The sequence below is a fragment of the Neolamprologus brichardi genome, chromosome 3 (assembly GCF_056152115.1).
Source record: "Neolamprologus brichardi isolate AB-2024 chromosome 3, ASM5615211v1, whole genome shotgun sequence".
NCBI classification, from domain to species: Eukaryota; Metazoa; Chordata; class Actinopteri; order Cichliformes; family Cichlidae; genus Neolamprologus; species Neolamprologus brichardi.
Genome location: NC_142106.1, coordinates 46,874,695 through 46,896,769, shown reverse-complemented (window position 1 = coordinate 46,896,769; position 22,075 = coordinate 46,874,695). Strand labels below are relative to the sequence as shown.

Sequence of the window (22,075 nt, the reverse complement as noted above, 5' to 3'; positions counted from 1 at the left end):
CTGCTTTTGATGTTATGTCATTGATTTCATAATAAATATTAAAGCTGGTCAAATAATACCAGTGAAACCCATTTAAAACTATTTAGATTGTTCTATGAGAGAGAGAGAGAGAGAAACACACACACACACACCTGGTCTTGCCGCCCCCCCCCCCACCACTTGGCAATGGCCAAAATGATTATTTTTTTTATGTTTGTCTAATGTTAATCCACCAATGTTGTTGGTTGTTCAAGCTCTTTAAATGAAATTATATTATTAATGTTAAAATATAATTTTGTTGTTTTTCATTCATATTTTGTTTCATTTTCATCGAATTTAATGTTTTACAATATAAAACAGAAGAAAATTTTAAAGCATATTAATTTTCTTTGATTAAGTTGGTAAATTACTGATATTTACTTGCATTTTCTGAACAGAACATTTTGTGCTTGAATGCTTGATTAATTTCTGATAAATCCAGTCTGCCAGCTCAAATGTGGGTATAAAATGTGAATTCAGTTTGAAATTCCTCCTCATTTTAAAATGGGAACACGCAGAGAGTTTACATTGAAGCACATTGAAGCACTTTGTGATGCTGTGATGGTCTTTGAGACAAATAGAGCAAGACTTCAAGTGTTCTCACAGTGTGGTCAAGTGTGCTTTGGAGTCTGGCCCTTACAGAATGCAGGAAGAGGAAGAAATGAAAGCTGACTGAAGCAGATCTCAGGCACCTTAAGACTTTAAGTAGTATAGACAGAAGGAGGACCACTGCTGCTTCAGGCAGCAAAAGAGGTAAATGTTTTTAGATCATATTCTAAGAAAGTCTCCAGACTGACCATAAGCAAATGACTGAATGAACAAGGCTGGGAAACTTAACTTCTAAGAAGCCATTATCTGTGCAATGTGACAAATTGCACAGATTGCAAACATCCACAAAACTTTTTGATGCTAGCATAATATAATGAACAAAAAATTCTAGCAAATCACCTTGGTTCATCAAGATGTAGACTGAAATGGATTGCTCATGGGTAGGGATGGGTACCGGTATCCGGTGCCATGATGGCACTGGTTCTGACATAAACGATAGTAACCAGACCGAAAAGCAGCGCACATTTGGTGCTTTATTTCGGTGCTTTTTTTTCCTGAGATGTGATACACTTTGAATTCTAGCCAATCATTTTACGTTTCCGAGGATAGTAGGCAGGTCCAGGTACGTACGTTCTTTTAGAGCAGAGCTACAGATTAAAAATGTCCAAGGCGAAGCGGTCAAACGTCTGGCTGTACTTCACAGCAAAAGATGCAAACTCAGCAGCCTGCAACAAGTGCTTTAAGGTGATACTGTCAAAGGAAGGAACGCCTCAAATCCGATGAAACACCTGGCGACGCATAGCGTTTGTTTTAAAAGCCAAAAAATGCGCCGTATTTGATAGCTTGCTGCAAGACCTCACACCGAGCGCATCTACTGCGGGTGGGTTGCCTGTTATGGGACCCGGAGTTAGCAACATCCCCCAAAAACCCGAAGAGGAGAGTCCTGGCCCCTAGCCCTGCCAGTGTAGCAGAAATGATGACGGATGATGATGGCGGCAGCAGCCGTTCTTCTCTGCGTGAGTAGCTTAATGTTGTTCGTGTATAATTTACGTTGAGTAGGCTAACCACGTTATTAAATTAATGCATGTAAGGTGAACTAGCAAACACCGTCGTAGTTACATGCGGCTGTCTTCTTGTTTGATGGCAGATACTCCCTTCACCCTGGCCAAAAAGGCTAAAATGACCAAAGAAAAAGTGGAAAACAGCTAAAAATGAGAGGTTTTTGGACAAAGTTTGTGTTTTTTCCATTGTTTAAGCACTGCTTCCAGCCAAGAGTGATGCCATATATGCCCTATAGCTGCTAACATTTACAAAAAAAACCAGCTGAACATGAGAGGTTTTTGGACCAATTTTGTGTTCTCCATTCTTTAAGCACCGGTTTGAGCACCGTTTAAGCACCGGCACCTTTCAAAAGTACCGGTTTGGCACCGGTATCAGATAAAACCTAAACGATACCCATCCCTACTCATGGGTTTATATACCAGCAAGAGAATGACCCAAAACATATTTCAAAACTGTGCACAAACTATGTGAAAAAGGAATCTAGAGAACTAGAACTGTTGGACTGGCCAAGTCTAAGTCCAAACTTGAAAAATATTGAGCAGATTTGAGATTTGGTGGATTCGAAGACAGGTTGGACAAAAGTTCCATTGGGAAACTTTGTGGGACGAACCAAAAACTATTTGTTTTTGACAGATTTTTAAAATATGTATTTTCCTGTTTTTATGACAGGTGGTTATCTATCCATCCAGCACATAACATAAGATACAGACGGACAAACCGGACATGGTAGTGGTGGACAAGCAGAGGAAGAATGTCATCGTGATAGATGTAGCGATACTGAATGACAGCAACATCAGGAAGAAGGAACACGAGAAGTTGGAGAAGTACTAAGGGCTCAGAGAAGAGCTCGAGAAGATGTGGAGGGCAAAGGTAACAATGGTCCCAGTGGTAAACGGATTACTTGGTGCAGTGAACCCCAAGCTGGGCAAGTGGCTCCAGCAGATCCAGGAACAACTGAGATCTCTGTCTAGAAGAGCAAAGTCCTACACTGTAAAAAAAAAAAAAAATCCTAATATAAAAGTATTTTACTGTGTATTTTACAGTTTTGTTCTGTTCTTCTAGAATATCATTAAATTTACATAAATGGACTGTGATTTCACATTTCAAATGTAAATTAACGTAAAATCACTGTAATGTAATAAAACATAATTTTCTTGTTGTCTAAATGTATTTGTCTGTACATATATGCATATTTAGATTGTTAAAATACATTCACAAATGTATCATGATTTCACAAATATTTGTCCGTTATTTGAAAGATTGAACTGTTAAATTCAAATGTAATGCTATGGAAAAATATATAAAATCATCATTGATCACAATATTTTTCTACAGAATACAGAGTAAGTATGTATCTGTCAAGGTAAACAGGATAAGGTTCATCACAATCACCATCTTATGTTGGCATATTAAAATTATACATAAACTGATGTGGATGTCATTTCTTCTTCAACTGAAGGGCAAAATATAAAATTAAGGGAACAATTGTAATAATTCATATACTTAACATTTTCTAATCTTTACATTCTTTTTTAGATAGTTTCGTTTGGGGTCTAGTATTTGACTTCTGTGGAGCAGCTGTAGCCCATTAGAGTTAATTAGTGAGTTTTAAAAATGTTAGTAAGTGTAATTTTTTACAAAGCCCCATCTTCTCATCTTTATACTAATGTAACCCCCAGTTCTGCGCTTAATGAGTATTACTACTTTCAAAGAGACTTTTCTATTCTGGCGCCATAGGTTCTTATTGGATTGTGTATAATTTAAAACCTGAAATGAATGACAATCTCATGGACTCAAACAAAGGACATGTCTTTGTGCTTGTCCTGTTAGGTCACTCTGTAGCATTTGATACTGTTGATCACAATATTTTTCAACATAAATTTAGATTAAACTGTTACTCTCTACTAAAATTGTATTAAAGAAAATACATTCCAATGGTTTAAATTGTATGTACCTGATTTCGTTCATGTAAACTCATAGTCTTCTCCACAAAGTTTGTCATGGAGTTCCACAGGGTTCTGTGCTGGGATCCATACTTTTTTATATTATACATGCGTCCCTTAGAGAATATTATCAGAAAACACTGCATACATTTTTATTGCTACGTAGATAATACCCAGTATGATTCATTTGCGAAGCCAGATGACACAAGTCATATACTTTGGCTACTGGCATATTTTAAAGACATAAGGATGTCCCATAATTTCCTTCCAATATTCAGACAAAACTGAGGTTATTATATGTTTAATTGCATTCTGAATCTGGTTGGCATTACCATACCAGGATAAGTCCTTCAATGTGCATATTAAACAATTATGTAGAACTTGTTTCTTTCTTCTGCACGATATTTCTGTCTTACATCTGCATTCATTATTTTTATGCTGGACTATTGTTTTTTATCATTATCAGGTCATTCTTAAAGTTCACTAAGCCCCCAGTTAATCCAAAATGCTGTTGCCAGAGTACTGACAGGGATGATAAAGTGAGTTCATTCTTGTCCAATATTAGCTTCTCTTCAGCAGCACCCAGTTAAATCCTTCAAATAGAGCCTTCAACTTTCAGCAGGCCTCCTTCCTGTGGAACCAGCTTCCAGTTTGTTTTCAGGAGACATACAGACTCTCTACTTTTAAGAAAAACTTTCCTTTTTGATAAAGCTAACAGTTAAGGCTAGACATATGACCCGTTATGTAGCTATAGGATCAAAGTCCTAAGAGACTTGATGCAATGAACTAAGCAGTTCTTCACCATTCAGCTCTCACTCTCCCCACATGTTTATATACCAGTGGAGCCATATAACTACTTTTTAACTTTTTTTGATAGATAGCAGAGATTCCCTGAGCCCTGGCTCTGCCAGAGGTTGTCCTTTCTACAACTGCAAACTTGTCTAGGGGTTGCTTGATTGTTGAGGTTTTCTCCAGAATAATGTAGGGTTCTTACCTTACAATGTGACTGTTATTGTGATTTGGTACTAAATTGAACTTAAGTGAACTGAAATAACCTTAAGCAGTTCAAATTTTCTTTTCGTCTGTGTTTATTATAGCCTTCAACACCCATCTCAAAGTAAATTCAAAATAAAGTCCTTGTACTTGTATTTTCATTCCTCTCTTCCTTAACTTATTGGGGTTAGCCAAAACACTGACATATGTTCAAGAACCAGTATTAATCAACTTTGCACAAGAAACAGAAAATGTTTTGTTTGGTTGCAACCTTAATTCTCACAGTTTCTAAAACTATATATCAGTGAAGAAGTTATCAGAGGCCTGTAGAGCAAACCTAGAGACTGAGTCAGGCAAGTGTGGTACTGTCAGGTTTATCCTTTGGTTTTCAGGGTAAACACAAAGGTTATCTTCTTAATGGGTACACCGCCATGGTAAGATATGCTGCAGGCCTAATGTGCTCTGGTGCATGTTATCCTTTAGAAAAGACACAAACATGTACAAAACCACAACATAATGACCAATCAGTTCTTTCCAACAAAATCCCTAGAACTTCAGTATTTAGGTAGTAGAAAGGACTGTGGTTCTAGAGATAGTATTTGTCTTTATCTGACAAGCATCAATAAGAAATGGAGATTCTTAGGGAACAACGTCATTCCCTTCTTTTTCCTTCCATGTGTAAACAAGTTTAAATCACACATTCTTATGTACCAACTTGCAGATGTATTATCTGTTTAACATCTTTCAATATTTTAATATAGTCTCTTCATTCGTAAATTATACTGCTTTGCTGCAAGTAGACTAGTCCATGTCTATGATTAATCAAATTGCACAGTTTTATGTGACCATACTCATAAAAAGAATGGGAGAATCTGGGTTGACTGATCCACCTTCAGTTACTGATGTTGCTGATGTTTGGATAAGTGACTGGAAATAAGAAAAAGATATCTTGGGTATCATGAACTTGCTTAGTAATGCTATGACACAAACACAGCTGCATTCTTGGCATCTTATCCATCAAATTTTATAAAATTAAGGCAGACTGACCAGAAAACTCTGTCCTTTGTCACCCTCTCCTGCAGTAATGTCCACTTGCGGCCCAGATCTGCTGAAGCAAAGAGCTGGACAAAAAAACAAAAAACCCCACACAATTAGACAGAAAAAAAGCACAATTTTCATGTAGCATAACGTATCTCCAGATTATTGCCAGCTGTTTATTTTACAATGGAGGTCACTATAGAAAATTATTCATCCAATCAAGATACTACATTTCATACTTCAGCACATTAAAACTGAGCTCACATATTAATCATAACAGGTTTGGCAGCCGTGTGTGTGTCAGCGTGACAAGGTGTGTGCATTGAGTGTGTATTAACACACACACACACACACACACACACACACACAAACAACCCTTGCACCTTCTCATTCTGCTCAGCTCCTGCCTATCTCACTCATGGTCATCGGAAAATAAATGTAATCAGTAACAACAAGCTAATCCTAAAGCACATTCTTTTGTCGCTGTGAAAAAGAGAAATGAAGGTTGACCTTGATGTAAATATGTGTCTGCCCTCACAAACCGTAATTTGAAAATGCTGCTCTGCATCCTCACATCATTCTCCAGCTAAATGATTTTTTTGTTCTGTTTGAATGGATTCCTCGTTTCCATCTGCAGCCTGCCCATATGGAACAGATTAAAACCTAATTGAATTTCCTGCTTAATTATGTGTAAATTATTGAAGTGGAGGAGGAGTTGAGCCAATTCAAGCTTATTAACTATTCAAACTTATGTCTCACCTACTTAAATATCTTGAGCTTTATTTCCATTTTGGTTTTCAGGGTCTTTTTATTTAAGCCCAAACGCCACTTTTTACATTGGGTTTTAATTCAGTCGGTGCAAAAAATAAGGACTTTGATGAATACGAGTAGTTGTTTGGTGGTTTGTGCAACAAAACAAAATGAAATTACATTTTGTTGATCTTGACAGATTGATAAAGTGTTAATTTATTAGTTTTTAAAAAGGTATTATCCAAAAAAATGAATTCATTACAGATAAGTACAAAGACTGTGGCAGATGAACTAAACTAAACAAACTGCCCTTTAATTCAATATTTTTAGTGTATGATTGGTGAATTACCCAGGTGTGGTGGTAGACAACAACGTGAAATATAGCTGTGCTGTCTCCAAAAGTACCTGGATGAATACCTTACCTGTATGATTGAGCATGCATCAAGACATAGCTGTGCTGTTTCCACATAGGCGACTACAGTCAACTAACATAATACCATAAAATAAAATACTTTGCTCTCTACGACAAAAATATCGCTATTTGCACTTTGGGCTTCCGACCTTTGTATATCACTGCCAGATCAGATATACTACCTTTGTGTTATCACCATAAATGACTGGAACATGGTGAAGATAATTTGTTGTTGCTGTTTCACACCAGTGGTGCTGTTAACATTAGCTTTGCTCAGAATTGGCCATTCCACATGGGTCCCCAAGTGATACATCTTTAAATTCCTTGGCTCTGCTTTGATCCCCTAACTGAAGCTACTGCTATAAAATAGTCAAACGCAGTGAGATGAACATCTCTCATTGCTTATTAATAAATCTGTTGATTGAGTGTTTCTAACCTACATGAGAAAGCAGCATTTTTGACCAACACTATTTTCATCTTGCAGGTTTTCTACAGTGCTGCAGGCTTGAATGTCTTATCCACGGAATCATCTCATCTCTCGGCAAAAAGACATAAGTAATTCATTGGACAGCAATACGATGCCCTGGCTTTCGTGTTGGCTCAGACTGGAGTGACATGTTACAACTATGAAAGCAATTAACTTAAGCAGGATGAAAAACAACAGTGTGTGACATAAAAAGCCATGTAGCTGAATTATTATCTGCTCTACAAGTGTGCATTGACGGTCATTAACCAGCACCTCAGGATCTTCCATCATAGTTTAATTGTTTCTGTTTACTGTTAATTGTTTTTAATGGTAGTGAAACGAAAAAAATATATAATGAAAAGGTTTTACATAAAATCTATATTAATTGCACATAAAGTGAAATGTTTGTCTTTATATGCCTGTTTTGTTTTAATTTGGGTGATTGTGGCTTTTGCTGTTCAAAATTAAAAAGTATTTGAGATAATGGATTATCTTGACTTAATATTTCCTTCTAAATTTGAGTAAATTATGTGTGTATCTCAGTCTAGTCAAGCAACTACATTCGAGGCTGCTGACTTGACAATTGTCCAGATGACCTTCACTGGCCCATCCACAAGGACAGTAAGCCCCATAAGGTCATTGCTGAATGTCTAGTCATTCGCTGAGTGCTGCATAGAATGTATGGAAAATTGGAAAGGATGAGTGGGGTAGGGAGAGGTGCACAAGAAACAGGGATAACTGCAGCCATTAGATGTTTGCTGAGAAAAGTCAGTGCAAGATCTGACAGCAACGTAATAAATATACATATTTAAACTTTTACCTTAAAAATACAATTTAAAGCAAAAGTTTTACATTCAGATTTCTATATACAAATAGATTTGTGGGTTATTTATAATTAAAAACATTGTTTTATGATATACGTTTTTATTTCTTCTTAGAACTTGCCAAAGGGTTTCCAACTAGAAGCCAAGTGTGACTACACTATATCGTCACTGTGTTTGGATATGGTTATTGTTTAATTCATTTCACTTTAATTCAAGAATTACAGAACAGCATTACTGTGGTATGAAAAAACAACATATGACGTTTTTTTTCTGAGTTTAGTCGTAAATCTTGAGATATAATGCACTGCTGCACCACAAAAGATTTGGTAACGTAACACCAACGATAACTCCTTGTGCATTTATTTCAGCTACAGAATCAACAATTTCTTTTATGTTTGTGTCTACAACCCACCCTGCCCTCCTTGCAATAGGCCAGCAGCTTGTCTTCTTCCTTGGGGTGGAAGATGAGCGTGTCAGGTGTGAAGTCGATGGACTGCCGCTGGAAGGAGGAACCTTCATCTGTGCTGATAAACAGCATTTGATCTCGTTCATTTATAGAGGAACCCACCAGAATTACCTGTAAGAGATGATAGAGAGAACAGCGAAGAAGAAAAAAAAAGGTCACAGGTGATACGGTCCAAAGCATCCTGCAACATATTTGGTGCCAAGTCAGCAGTCTGTTGAAAATATCCTCCTCATATCAGTACTTGTCCATGTTAATTCACCTGTATGCACTGAAAACCTGATAAATATGAATGCATTCACTGCCATGCATGCACATTCATTCAAGGCCATCCTCTGGGACAGAAAAACTTTCCATCAACCTTACAGGCGGCTTAAACCATGGCAACACTCTATTGATTATCTATTCAGACTTTTATAGCTCATAAAGTGAAAACATTAAATACAGGGGACACCAGGAACTGCCAACCCACCAATCACAATTATGTCCCAGACACTTGCAATAAGTGTCCCAATAGGGGAAATCGATAGGAACTAATGAACCAGTCATGTTCATTAACAGTGCGTGAGAGGTGGGAAGCTATCCCATGAGGGTTTTTGGTTGTTTACAGCAACTCCTTATAAAAAGTGTCCTCAGTCAGAGAAATGCAATAAAGTAACTTGCTGATAGCTGTAATGTTACTTAACAAATGTTTCAGCAAAGATTAATGGATGCAAACCAGAGATATAATTTTAATGACAAGGATATTCAACATGTAATGGCTATTTAAAAAAATAAGTATTATGTGTGGGCAGAAACAATTGAGCAAGCAAATAAATCAACTCAAAGGAAATTGTCAAGGTACTGCAAATGCTTTTAATTCTTATTTTAAGACTGCATGCTTTTGCCCACGTACAAAGAAAGAGAAAAAAAAAATCCCTTTTTAATGCCTATATTCCTCCTTCACTTCCAAAAGAACCTTAATATCCAACATTGCCGAAAGCAATTTGTATTCAATTGTATATTTAATAGTGTTTTCAAAGGTTACAGTAGCTCCTTCTAGAGGGAGTTCAGTACTTTAGTATTAGAAAGGAAAAGCTTCATATTTGTATGCTTATCCTTGGGTAAATTTATTACACAAACCTGGATGCAATATGCCTCTTACACAGCATGTTTGGCTCATCAAAGCAGGGAAAGTACAGTTTTAATAATGTTCACTTCAGTGTCCCAGTAGGCCAAGAAACTTATGGGTTATCTGCCTGATCTGGATTTCTTTCAGCGCCTTGTGTTACAGAAGATACTTTTATTAATTTTTGAATAACCAGTCCATCGATCTCTTTGGTCAAAAATCAGTCACACCTGCTGGAGAGCATCCACACACTTGATGCTTTGACAACTAGACCTAAACTCAGAAATCGAATGGTTCCTTTAAATCGCCAGAAAACAAAAAACAGCAGGAAGGATGGGTTTTTTTCAGCAGGAAGCCAAAAAACCCCCAAAAAGATCAAATAAAACTAGAAAGCGAAAATTTCAGAAGAAATTTTAAGTGTGCCTATGCCGCTGCTAATCAGTGTAGTTTGCCATTCATACGGCTACAGACAGCAAAACTCAGCAGAGCAGCCATTCTCCACCATGAACTATGGTAAAAATAAACACCGCTCACGCCTCACAGATGACAGCTTACAGTTTTGTGTAAAGATGAGGTGACTTCATACAGCCCCGATTTGCAGACGCTGTGCGCAGAGGTTCATGAGCAGAAGTCCCATTGCACCACGGCAGACCCAACAATGTTTGCATGAACACGCTTTGAAGCATTACGTTATGGACCACTTTTCACACATGGTTGCTGTACCCACACAGCCGGCTGTAGCTTTTCATCTCACAGCCCGACCACACCAAAAAAAACAGCCGAGAGAGCACAGACTTTACGCCTGAGAGGCGTGATTGCAGATGCCGCTCAGGTGGGTCCACCTCCCCTGCAGTGCCACTGCAGACCACGCCCCGCCACACACATCAAACACGTAAAATAAATATTTATGCACTTTTGCATTCACTTTTTGTTATTTTTACACAGTGTTCTGAATGATTAACAATGGTCTACAGCCAATCTTGTGTATTGTTATACAAACTTTGGTTGTAAGATTCAGATAACTATTTAATAAAAGCTAAATATTTTATATGAGAGTAAGAAAGAAAAGTATATCTTTGTGCCCCCCTTTCCCTGTTAATGCCCTACCTGGCCCCCTGGCAAAAGCTTTGCTAGATCCGCCCCTGCACAGTTACCAGCTGTCAGCTACACAAAAAAGGAGCTTGGTGTTATTTGTCTCTCAGAAATAGTTCATAACTTTCCTTCAAGTCATTCATGTCACCTAAAAGGTAAACCTGTTTCTCCTTCACCAGTTCAGCTCTGATGATTCAGTAAGGACATCTCATGGTTTGGACCAGCCCTTTTTTCAGCTGTGGCTCCAGCAAACATCAGCTGATACTAGAAATTAAAATCAAATGAATTCTAACAACAGCTGATCAAGCTTAAACATGCTGCTGTTGGTTAGCACGATAAACAAACAAGAGAGAAAAGACGATCATTGATCAGTTTCATGATTGAAGTTTCAACAGGCGAGAGAATGACAGGGGAGGCTGTCATAAAGTTCAACATCAGTAACTTAGAGCGCACACAACTGTATAGAAACTCCATCGTGCTAGCCAGCACGCAGTACGATTGTAAAAACTGATTGTAACTGATTGTAAAAAGTCAGCAAAACGAAAATAAACTACACCTAAACTCGGTTTATATCTGACCCAAATAGAGTGCAGTTCATAACTTCTTACCTGAAATTCAGTTCACCTCACGGTCTGACCAGCAGCCGCCTGCTTCTCCTGCCTTCGGTTTCCCTGATCCATGATTGAGCTCCGTGTTAGCCACCACCGGTCGATCGGCGGCCGCCTCGCCGCCTCATTAGTCTCTTTCCCGCATAGGAGGGGAAAGAGACATACACCGGTGGCTAGCTGCCCTCTGTTGTAGCTCCGTGTTAGCCACCACCAAACAACTCAGTTATTTTTCCCACATCGACCAGCATCGTCGGCCCATATAAACGAAAAATAAGTCCACTGAGACACAGACTGTTTGCGAGCGATCGAGGAGGTGAAAGGAGTTAGAGCCAGCTCACTGTAAGCGAAGCCCGGGTGCTTTTTAGCGAAGGGTCGCTAGCGGCGCTAGCTAGACACGTAAGAGAACTGTTGCTAATATGCCTTGTCTTGATAAAACAAGCAGCTATTTGAAGTTTACACACCTACATTCTCACCTGAAAATATCTTAAAAGTTTATTTTGTGACCTAGAAATACTAATAAAAGACAAAACGAAGTGGTGGCCGCCATTGTTTGACTCTGTAGAGGCGTGCTATGAATTGTGGGATATGGAGTTTTCCACCAAGCATACACCCTTGCGGTTACCGTAACTATTCAATGGTTCGAGCAACCTTAAAAATTCCAATGGTTCCTGAAAGCAGCGACGCTGTGGCACCGTTGATATTGTCCTCATTACGGTAATCCAAATACGGGTAGACAGTACCACTCCTGACATACCACTAGAGAGCCAACACACCACAAATGAAGTTTGAAATCTGTTCCTATGGGGCCAAAAGTTGAATCTTTCTCATGGGCCTAGAAATGGGCCAAAATTTGCACTAAAATCTAAATATTTTAAAAAATATAAAAGTCCTAAACACCAAAAGTCATAGCATACTAGTCCAGACCCAGCCGCACAAAATGATATAACATATGTAACCCTTGTCTCAAAACTGTGCGGCACATAAGCGCAGGAAAATTTTCACTAAAATATTAATATTTAAAAAACTATAAAAGTCATAAACACCAAAAGTCATAGTACACCATTCCAGATCCAGCCGCACAAAATGATATAACATATGTGAACCTTGTCTCAAAACTGTGGGGCGAGTTTCGCTGCAAAATTTCAGGCGGAAAAAGGAAAATAAGAATAAGAATAATAAATCCGACGAATAGTAATAAGTGTGCCTCTTGGCATAGGCAAACTTAATAAAAAGTATACTGTACAAGTTTAAAGCTCTTTAGGGCAGTGATTACACAAAATCTTGAGAGAGTACTTGAGAGATTTCTGTCTCCCTATCAAAGCAGGTAGGGCTTAACCTGGAAATTTCATGTTACATATTTGCTTCTAGAAGAGCATTGCTCATGTTCACAGAAATCTACTCCAGTAGTATTTCCTCTTTGTCCTTGCTGTCGATCTTTTCTTTTATTATCCTTTAATCCAACCTCTGTTTTGTTTTTATCTAAAGAAACACAAAGCTGGTGTAAAACCAGTGGCTATGTCCATCTTTTATACTGTCCGTTTCTAGAAAAAGAAAAAAATCATTACTACTTTTATAGCTAAACTAACACTGTGCTATTTTATTCTTTGTCCATATTTAATATGTTCAGTGATTTGCATTATGTATGCCTATTTTCTGAACACAATTCTGGCAAATCTTCATCTGTCATTTCTTTTTATAGTCATCAGAACAGCTTCAATATCACAAAAGCCCTTACCCTAAACCTATAACTTCTTGATGCATGCTCAACTTTTCTCCCACAAAAACACTAGGTCCAGATGAACAGAATCAACTTTTGGAGACTAAACCTATAACCATAACCTAATTTTAAACCTGACGCTAAAACTTGAGGGGACTGGGATTTTGGTCCCCTTAAGGGCTGTTGGTCCCCACAAAGATGTCTAAACACATGCACACACACACAATCCCTATTAGGATTCTCATCATGACTTCAATTAAGGAGTGTGTGTAGAATAACACATCTTTCTGGGTTGATACTTGAGAACTGTGTGTGAGTTGGGTGTAACTTCCGTTAGCACCACAGTCAATTAAAAGCCTGGTGTTTGTTTTGCAGGCAGAGCATGGTCAACAAGGAAGAGGAGTAGAATGATGATGTTAGCACAGCAGGAAAGAAGACTTTATTTCTTATAATACACTTAATTTAGAAAATGTCAGCATAGCATGGTTATATCTGGACCTGGGATTTGCTCAGTGTATTTGTTGTTTACAGCTGAAAAGCTCCACTGAAAAGCTCAAGTTCACCCTGTGGATGTAGGAAGTCAGCAAACAATTACTATCCTTAATTTCTACCAAAATGACCATCACTGCTCCCAATCTCATATTTACATGTTTACAAAGTCTTTTGGCTTCTATGGTATAAAGCCTGATGACAGCTGTTTTGGCACACACTTCTCACTGTGGTTTTGCCCCATGTCCCTGTGGGGCAGGTCCATCAATCGGTCAGCCCTCCTGTGCCAACATGTCATCATTTAAAGGATGTCACTCGGTTTAACCTAGTTGAGCTCAGACAGACACTGAACATCCTCAGGACACACACGTACACAGTCCCACCTCACATATACACATCATATGAACAAATGGAGACAAATGTACAGTGAGATGACAAATGCTTGAAAAAGAAGCATAAAGGTGTACCGGATCTTATGAATATGATTGTGTCAGTTGGTGAAGTTGCATAACATCACCAAAAACAACCTGAAACTCGCTACTCAGAGGTACTGAGTACTATAAGCTTAGCAAAAACCAAAAACAGTTACAAATAAATAAACAATAAAAATCTGTACTACCACAAAGGTCATGTTCTTGATGTGTTTGCATTTTTAACTAGGTTTCTGTCATGGTCCTGGGTCGGTGACCCAGCGCTTTGAGTTAATGATTATTAACTTCTAGTTTATTCTGATTTTGTATTAGTTCTTGGGGTTTGGTTGTCGTGTTTATTTTCCCTACCTGTGTCTCCCTCTGTGCTCTGTACGGGTCCTCGAGTTTTGTGTTGTAAAACAGTCTGTGTGTTTCCTGTTTTACTTTGTAGGTCTGTGTCTCGTTATGCCCATTAGTTCCAGCTGTGTCCCTTCCTGTGTGCCATTCCCTTGATTGCTGCTATGTGTATTTAGTGTCTGTGTCTTCCCCTACTCCAGGGGCGTCGAACTCCAGGCCTCGAGGGCCGGTGTCCTGCAGGTTTTAGATCTCACCCTGGGTCAACACACCTGAATCACATGATTAGTTCATTACCAGGCCTCTGGAGAACATCAAGACATGTTGAAGAGGTAATTTAGCTATTTAAATCAGCTGTGTTGGATCAAGGACACATCTAAAACCTCCAGGACACCGGCCCTTGAGGCCTGGAGTTCGACACCTGTGCCCTACTCGGTGTCGCGTCGTTAACGTCTGTTCATCTTCTTACCTCTACTAGCTGTGTGTTCTGCTTCTATGTTCCTAGTGTTTAGTCTCCTGCTCCAGTTTAGTGTTTCTGTCATGAATCGCTTTGTGGTAGGCAGGCAAGCAGGAGTGGTGGACCCAAAATGCAGAACTCAGACACGGAAGTGAAACTTAAAGCGCAGCTTTATTGCTGGGAAAAACCTCGTACTAACTAAACTCACCAAAAGACAAACAAAAGTCTGAACAGAGGAACCAAGGACTGAAACACTGGAAAAGAAACACTAAACTGGAGCAGGAGACTAAACACTAGGAACATAGAAGCAGAACACACAGCTAGTAGAGGTAAGAGGATGAACAGACGTTAACGACACGACACCGAGTAGGGGAAGACACAGACACTAAATACACATAGCAGCAATCAAGGGAATGGCACACAGGAGGGGACACAGCTGGAACTAATGGGCATAACGAGACACAGACCTACAAAGTAAAACAGGAAACACACAGACTGTTTTACAACACAAAACTCGAGGACCCGTACAGAGCACAGAGGGAGACACAGGTAGGGAAAATAAACACGACAACCAAACCCCAAGAACTAATACAAAATCAGAATAAACTCGAAAATAATAATCATAAACTCAAAGCGCTGGGTCACCGACCCAGGACCATGACAGTTTCTGTAGTTTTAGCAACAGTGAAACACAGATCATCATGCAACGAAGCTAAACACAATTATACTTTTAGATAGTATTTTTAATTATTTGTTTTTTATGAAATGCTTTTCATTCAGTCTTCAAATTTGTTTGCTTGCTTGTTTGTTTTTGTCACAATGTCCACTACTAAGCCTGTGGAAGCTTTTGACTAACCTTGATGTCATCAGATTCTTTTTTTTTTTTGTCATCAGAGATTTAAATGAAAACGCACTGTTTAACTGAAAGTATCTGTTTGCACAGGAGGTGTTGGCTGTTAGTAGTCAGGCTGAGGAGGGGAAATGCTGCTCAATTGCATCATGGGACTAGAAACAGAATGAGAGCGTTTTTGAAATCTAGTAGGAGACACACACAGCGCTTTGAGTGCTCAGAGTAGAAAAGCGCTATATAAGAACAAGTCCATTCACCATTACCATTTACACACTGAGGACTCAAAGTTGAGATATTTCTAAGCTTAAAGTGTATTACTAAATCACTTCAGAAATCTTTGCAGTTCCATTTGATTGTACGGGTCTTTTTGAGACCTTAGGTGAAAGGAGTTTAAAATTAAATTCAAAACCTTAGCCAAAAAAATAAACCTTTTCTATTCTATGCACTATTGTGAGTTGTGCATTTCATGTGGTACTTAAACATCTTGTAACCCCTCCATATTCATGCATTGTTCCCTTATTGGGTTTCAACCTGGGAAACTCAAAATGGGACAAAATTGCTCAAACGAATCTTAAAATTGTTTTATCTTTTATTATTCACCACAGAAACCACAGAAAATAATGTAGGAGTTTGTAAAAGATGAGTGTGCCACTGATGCACTCATCCTCATGGCGCAGTAACCTGACTTACCAACAAGTGGCAGTCTTGTCAAAGTGTAGGCTCGGAGGAATGCCTTAAAATCTTTACAGAGTTGAAACTGAGCTTGACTAACCAACTGACAGATAAGAAGGTGAACTTTTCAGTGAGGCTTCAAAAATAGGATTGGGGGAGGGCAGACAGACAATTCCTTTCGCACAAGTTATGATCCTCCACAATCAAAGGACTTTGATACATTCTTCCTTCATAACGATTTCCTCCGAGTCATAGCTCAAGCTTAGCAAAGCACAGTGCTCCTATTGTGCATGGCAGATAAAAGCAGACTCTAAACTTCCTGTGTCTGCTCTGGAGACTGCTGGGGTGTGACACATTAAGGGGACTTATAGGAACAAAACTCAGCTCTTTTTAATCTGCAAAACGGCTTAAACACCAGTGTGGCTTTGGGAAGAGCTTGCGTAATCTGTGCGATGTTTGATAATCTTTCGATCACAGTTGCTCAGATTATAGAGCTGATACTCTCTGATGTGTGTCAACAATGATCAGTTCCCGCTGTCAATTATAAAACGGCACAATCTTCTTGGCAGCTTAAAACAGCTTATAAAAGAGTGCTGGTGTGCAGTTGGAACATGAACAACATGGAGGTCTATGCCCAGAGAAAAATGAGACTGTGCATTTGTTTTGCATGACACATCTTTGAACAGCTGAAGGGTTTTATGGCTGCAGGCTGATATGGCTGATGAAAAGTTTGAGGAATGGAGAAAGCTTTTGCATGATACAAGCACACCGGCACAAATGCACACCTATGCAAATGAATTGTGTACTTACTGTACATGTGCACAAAAAAATGAGAGAAGTCGATGAAGGATACCTTTTGAATTGTTATTTTGCAAATATTATTCTATATTTATTGTTTTTTTTCTTGTTTCTTCCACAGGTTAGGTACACAGTTGTGAAAGTAATAAATCAATGAAGGAATCTGTTTTTGCAGATTCAGCACAGAGACTCCACGCCATGTTCAAGGTAATTATCTCAAAAATAGCTTTCAGTAGCCTTGTTATCCTTCTATTCAGCCTGCTATCTATAATTCACAATACATTTTTGTTTCTCGTAACTTTGTTATGAACTCGTAGGAAAGATTCAATGGCCTGCCATGTAGCCATGTTTTGGAAAACTGTAAGTGAACCTTCCCAGATTTCAGCAATGAGTGACAGATAGATATAAAAGAAGATAAACCTAATAAGTGAGGACCTAGTCTTATAAATCAGAATGTTTCTTTGTTATTAACATCTGGGTCAACACACATAAACATACCCATACACATGCATACTAGTGCAGTTCCTGCTACAGTTCCTTTCCACTCAATTACATATATAAATTGCTTGAGTTCTAGCTTCCACTGGGAGAGAGGGCCCCATGTGACCACAGCTTACTGAGCCACGGTCTGTTAGGAAGACCTGGGAGGGGAACGCAGCATGGGAGGCCAGAGGATATCACCAGACAGCAAAACAAGTTTCAGAAGATGCTCAGTTAGTCCTTCCCTTTAGCCTTGTGGTGGTTATTAAACTAAACAAGGATGGATGGAAGTTTTGATCAGACAACCACTTTTTATTTATGACATGAGTCTCCCTCGTGCCCTACCTAAAGTACTGCACATCTCTGTTGTACCATCTTAGTTTAAGATTTGTTTGCAGTGTATTTCAGGATTGTTTCATATCACCAATGAAACAAATCCTCTTCAGGTAGTTCTTGTCATATCAAAATATAGTCATGCTATTTGGACAGAGTGTAAAATCAAGGTCATCTTGCTGAAGTGGTTTGCATAAAGACCAAACAGCCATTTAATTTGAATGAATTAGCAAGGCATATAGTGCCTGAATACCTATAATAATGTTCTTTTTGTGGAGGATTAGGACAAAGAACATGAGAGGCTCATTTTAAAGCCTAGAGTAGTTTGAAAGTTTGAGAGTATTGTATGTCTATTTGATCATTTCAAACATTTTTAACTTTCTAGAAGACTGAAAAAGCAATGTTACCTTAAAAAAACTGTTTTTGACTCCAATCTCAGTAACTCAGCAACAAGCTATGAAATGACCTTGAGTTGAGACTGTTTTGCCCGAGGTCAAGATTGTAGCTTCAAACTCCACTTCTGTCTAAACCCAATAAAAACTATGACATTTCTTATTGAGTTAGAGGGGCAAAAACGATTTTTATGATACTATTTGGTCTTATATTCACTTTTATAATATCTTCCACTGTGGTAATTCCACTAGTTTCAAGTGTGGTTTCAACTTTGTCAATATTTTCAATCAGTCCTCAAGCAGGTTAATCCATAATGTTGAATGGATATTGTATCACTTCAATATTCATTCGAAGTACAATCAGTTTTAAATTTAAAGACTTAGCAAAAGCCTCTTGCTCAGAAGCCAGTCCTGACTCTTTCCAGCATTTTTGTCACTGCACTTCTCTAAGGTGAGGTGAGAAGTGGTTAGAATGGGGAATCAGAAAGCCAAACATGAACAACACATTGTCAGAGGTGTCAGAGATAGAGGTGTGAGAGGTCTGGCAGTGTGTTTTTTGGCCAGCTTTGCGACAGTGTGACAGTCCGACAGTCCATTAGCTTCCTCCCAGGCAGCTGCATTTGTGTTACAATGGAGGTGACCAGTTTCAGCAAAGTCCCACATCTTGGCTTGAGTTCAGATGAAAACACACACACACTCACACACACTCACACACACACACACTCACACACTGAGGGTGTGGAAAATCACCAGTCTGAGAGGACCAGTAGTTGAGAGCATGAAGTTCAAATGCATATTCTTTATACCAAACTTTACAACCTAATGCACTGAAAAAATAATATTGAGAGGCTGGCAGGGGCTGTAAATGTGACAGGAAACACACCCAAGTTTTTTTTAATACAATGACAAATAATGTGATTAAAGTAATGTATTAGTAAGTAATGCATCACTTTAATCACAATACATTTTTTAGTAACTCAGTAATATAACGTGTTTTTGCTGCACACTAGCCCTATCTTCAGTCCTTTTCAGTTCATGTGCTGGAGGGAGGACAGTGGTGCAACAGTCTACATCTTTTAAGTGGAGTGGAGATGAACATTACTTTTATTTTTATTGTGCAAAAACATCTGTACAGTCTCAAGCTAATGCAAAGCTATCCAAGAACCCAGAATGATGTTAAAGTTAAGTGTATGCTAACACTAGCCAAGCAGCTTGGCCTACTCTTCAGCAGCTAACAAAGATAGTAATGAGTAGTCATGCTGGGAACACTGTAGCCTCCATTTCTCTCTGTACATAATTCAAGAGCAGAATAACTGTGGCGATCACTTTGAAGTCTTCTTGGGCTCTTTCAGCTGTGTTGTGTTGTTGGTTTTGTATGTCTGTCCTCTGTCCAATGCAGGGATGTGCATTGGTGTGTGGAACAAGTAAAGTGTACTATAGTAATTTCTTTCCAGTGATGACCTGAACACTGGTGATAATTAGTAAAAGAGTCATCAGATTTATATTCATTGATTTTCTCATCATGTAAATGTACTTAAAGTCTACTGTCGAATGCTCCAGTTTGTAATGCTAGTCCTTGTGAGTTCAGCATACAGACACTTGAACCTGTTGCTGCAGGTTCCAGTTAGAGTGCTGACCCACCAACTCACAGTATTGGTGGGTCAGACAAGAACATGGACTACCGTCTGAAGCTGCTGTCCAACACTGTGGATTCCCAGTCTGTCAGATTCATGATGCAGGTCAATACTGATTTTACTACTTATGGGGAGTTGATTTATGATTTTGTGATTTTACTTATGGGGTGGCTGTGGCTCAGGTGGTAGAGCAGATCAGCTACTGACTGGAAGGTTGGTGGTTCGATCCTTGGCTTCCCCAGTCTGCATGTCAAGTATTCTTGGGCAAGATACTAACCCCAAGTTGCTCTCCGATGCATCCACTGGAGTGTGAATGCTTAGATTGCACTTAAGTACAGTTCCTTCTGTACATTGTATGAGTGGGTGTGAATGAGGCATGTTGTATACAGCACTTTGAATGCTCTGGGAGAGTAGAAAAGCGTTATATAAGAATCAGTCCATTTACTCCGAGTTTTGCTTTGAGTTAGCTGGACAAAACGGTCTCAAACAGGTTTACAGGTTCTTTGAAATATGAATGTATATGAATGAAAGCACTTAGACAATGAAAAAAGCGCTTGTATGAATGGGGTAAATCAGCCATGTTGTATAAATCAATCTTACTGCTCCAATAGAGTAGAAAGGTGCTATGTAATAACCAGTCCTTTGCCATTTAACCCACATTTGCTCATAATTTATGTATATTTCTCTCTATTCATTCACTGATGCAGACATGCATTAATATATAAAAATATTTAAAAAAAAAAGTTTTAGAAACAAGCTTACTGTCATATATACCAAAATTCATGGATTTTAACACAGTTAAAACTATGTTTCTATTTGATTTGATCAATGTGTACTTTATCAGTGTGCCCACCTAAGAAAACATTTGATCCACTGCTGGCCTAAATAACCACTGTTTATACTTTTTAATACTGTCTATTTAATTATGTGCAAACTGTGTGAAATGAACGGGGCATGCACACCAAAAGTTTAAACTGACATAACGTGAGATGTAATTTTCATGCAGAACCAGGTGTAATCCTACCTCTAACCCTTTTAAAAAGATTGTTTGAAATGGCTGTCAAAGATACATTTTTTTGATTGCTCAGCTTTGCTTGCTTGTTGTCATGTCAGTAAATAATATTTCACAATTAAAATGAAAAAGAAAGTGGCAATTCCAGTATGTGTGTGGTAACTCTGAGATTGACACGGGTAGATACAGTGCAGAATGATGTGGGTTTGTTTCGTGTGGGGCATGTAACTGCCTGTCCCAGATTCAGCCCTGTAGCTTCTCCCTCTATTTGAAGCCTCCCAGAGCACAGAGATTGGGACTGACATAGGCCTTGATATACTCTTCTCCCTTTTTGTGTGATTTTGTTTTTTTCTTTTTTCTGTTCTACAGCAGCTTTTGCTAGCAGGGCTGGACTGGGACAAAAAATCGGCCCGGGCATTTTGACTATAGACTGGCCCACCAGGTATTATAGGAAAAATCATAAAGCCTTTGAATGAAAACAAACTCTGTTGTGACAGTGATGTACACTGTTTTGATGGTATATGTATGATTTCTATACGTTGTACATCAGATAAAAACTTTGGTTGTAAGATTCAGATAATTATTTAATAAAAGCTAAATATTTTAAATGAGAATAAGAAAGAAAAGTATTTCTTTGTGCCCCCCTCTCCCTGTTAATGCCCCACCTGCCCCCCTGGCAAAGCCTTGCTAGACCCACCCCTGCACAGTTACCAGCTGTCAGCTACACAAAAAGGATCCTAGTGTTATTTGTCTCTCAGAAACTGTTCATAACTTCCCTTCAACTCTTTCATGTCACCTAAAAGGTAAACCTGTTTCTCCATCACCTGCTCAGCTCTGATGATTCAGTAAGGACATCTCCTGGTTTCATCTTCATGTTTCCCTCTCACCAGATAACCAAACTGACATCATGACCAGCAGGTTTTACAGCTGTGGCTCCAGCAAACATCAGCTGATACTAGAAATTAATATTAAATAAATTCTAACAACAGCTGATCAAGCTTAAACAGCTGTTGTTTAGCGCGACAGCCGCTGGTTTCCTCTTTCTGGCGCAAAGTGGGCGATAAACAAGCAATAGAGAAAAGCCGATCAGCTGATCATTGATCAGTTTCACGATTGAATGAGAGAAGAGACAGCTGACAGCGTAAAGACAG

The 22,075-nt window shown here is 38.7% G+C and overlaps 1 protein-coding gene across 5 annotated transcripts in view; it reads right to left on the bottom strand.

Annotated features, from left to right (window-relative positions):
• sorcs2 (sortilin-related VPS10 domain containing receptor 2) overlaps nucleotides 1-22,075 on the bottom strand; it is a 375,253-nt gene that overhangs the window by 79,926 nt on the left and 273,252 nt on the right. For all 5 annotated transcript variants that reach the window (XM_087837752.1, XM_087837753.1, XM_087837754.1 and 2 more), the window contains 2 exons: nucleotides 8,468-8,632; nucleotides 5,613-5,686 (listed from right to left, as the gene is read on the bottom strand). In XM_087837752.1, coding sequence (XP_087693878.1) covers nucleotides 5,613-5,686; nucleotides 8,468-8,632 — 239 coding nt within the window. The remainder of the gene's footprint in view (nucleotides 1-5,612; nucleotides 5,687-8,467; nucleotides 8,633-22,075) is intronic.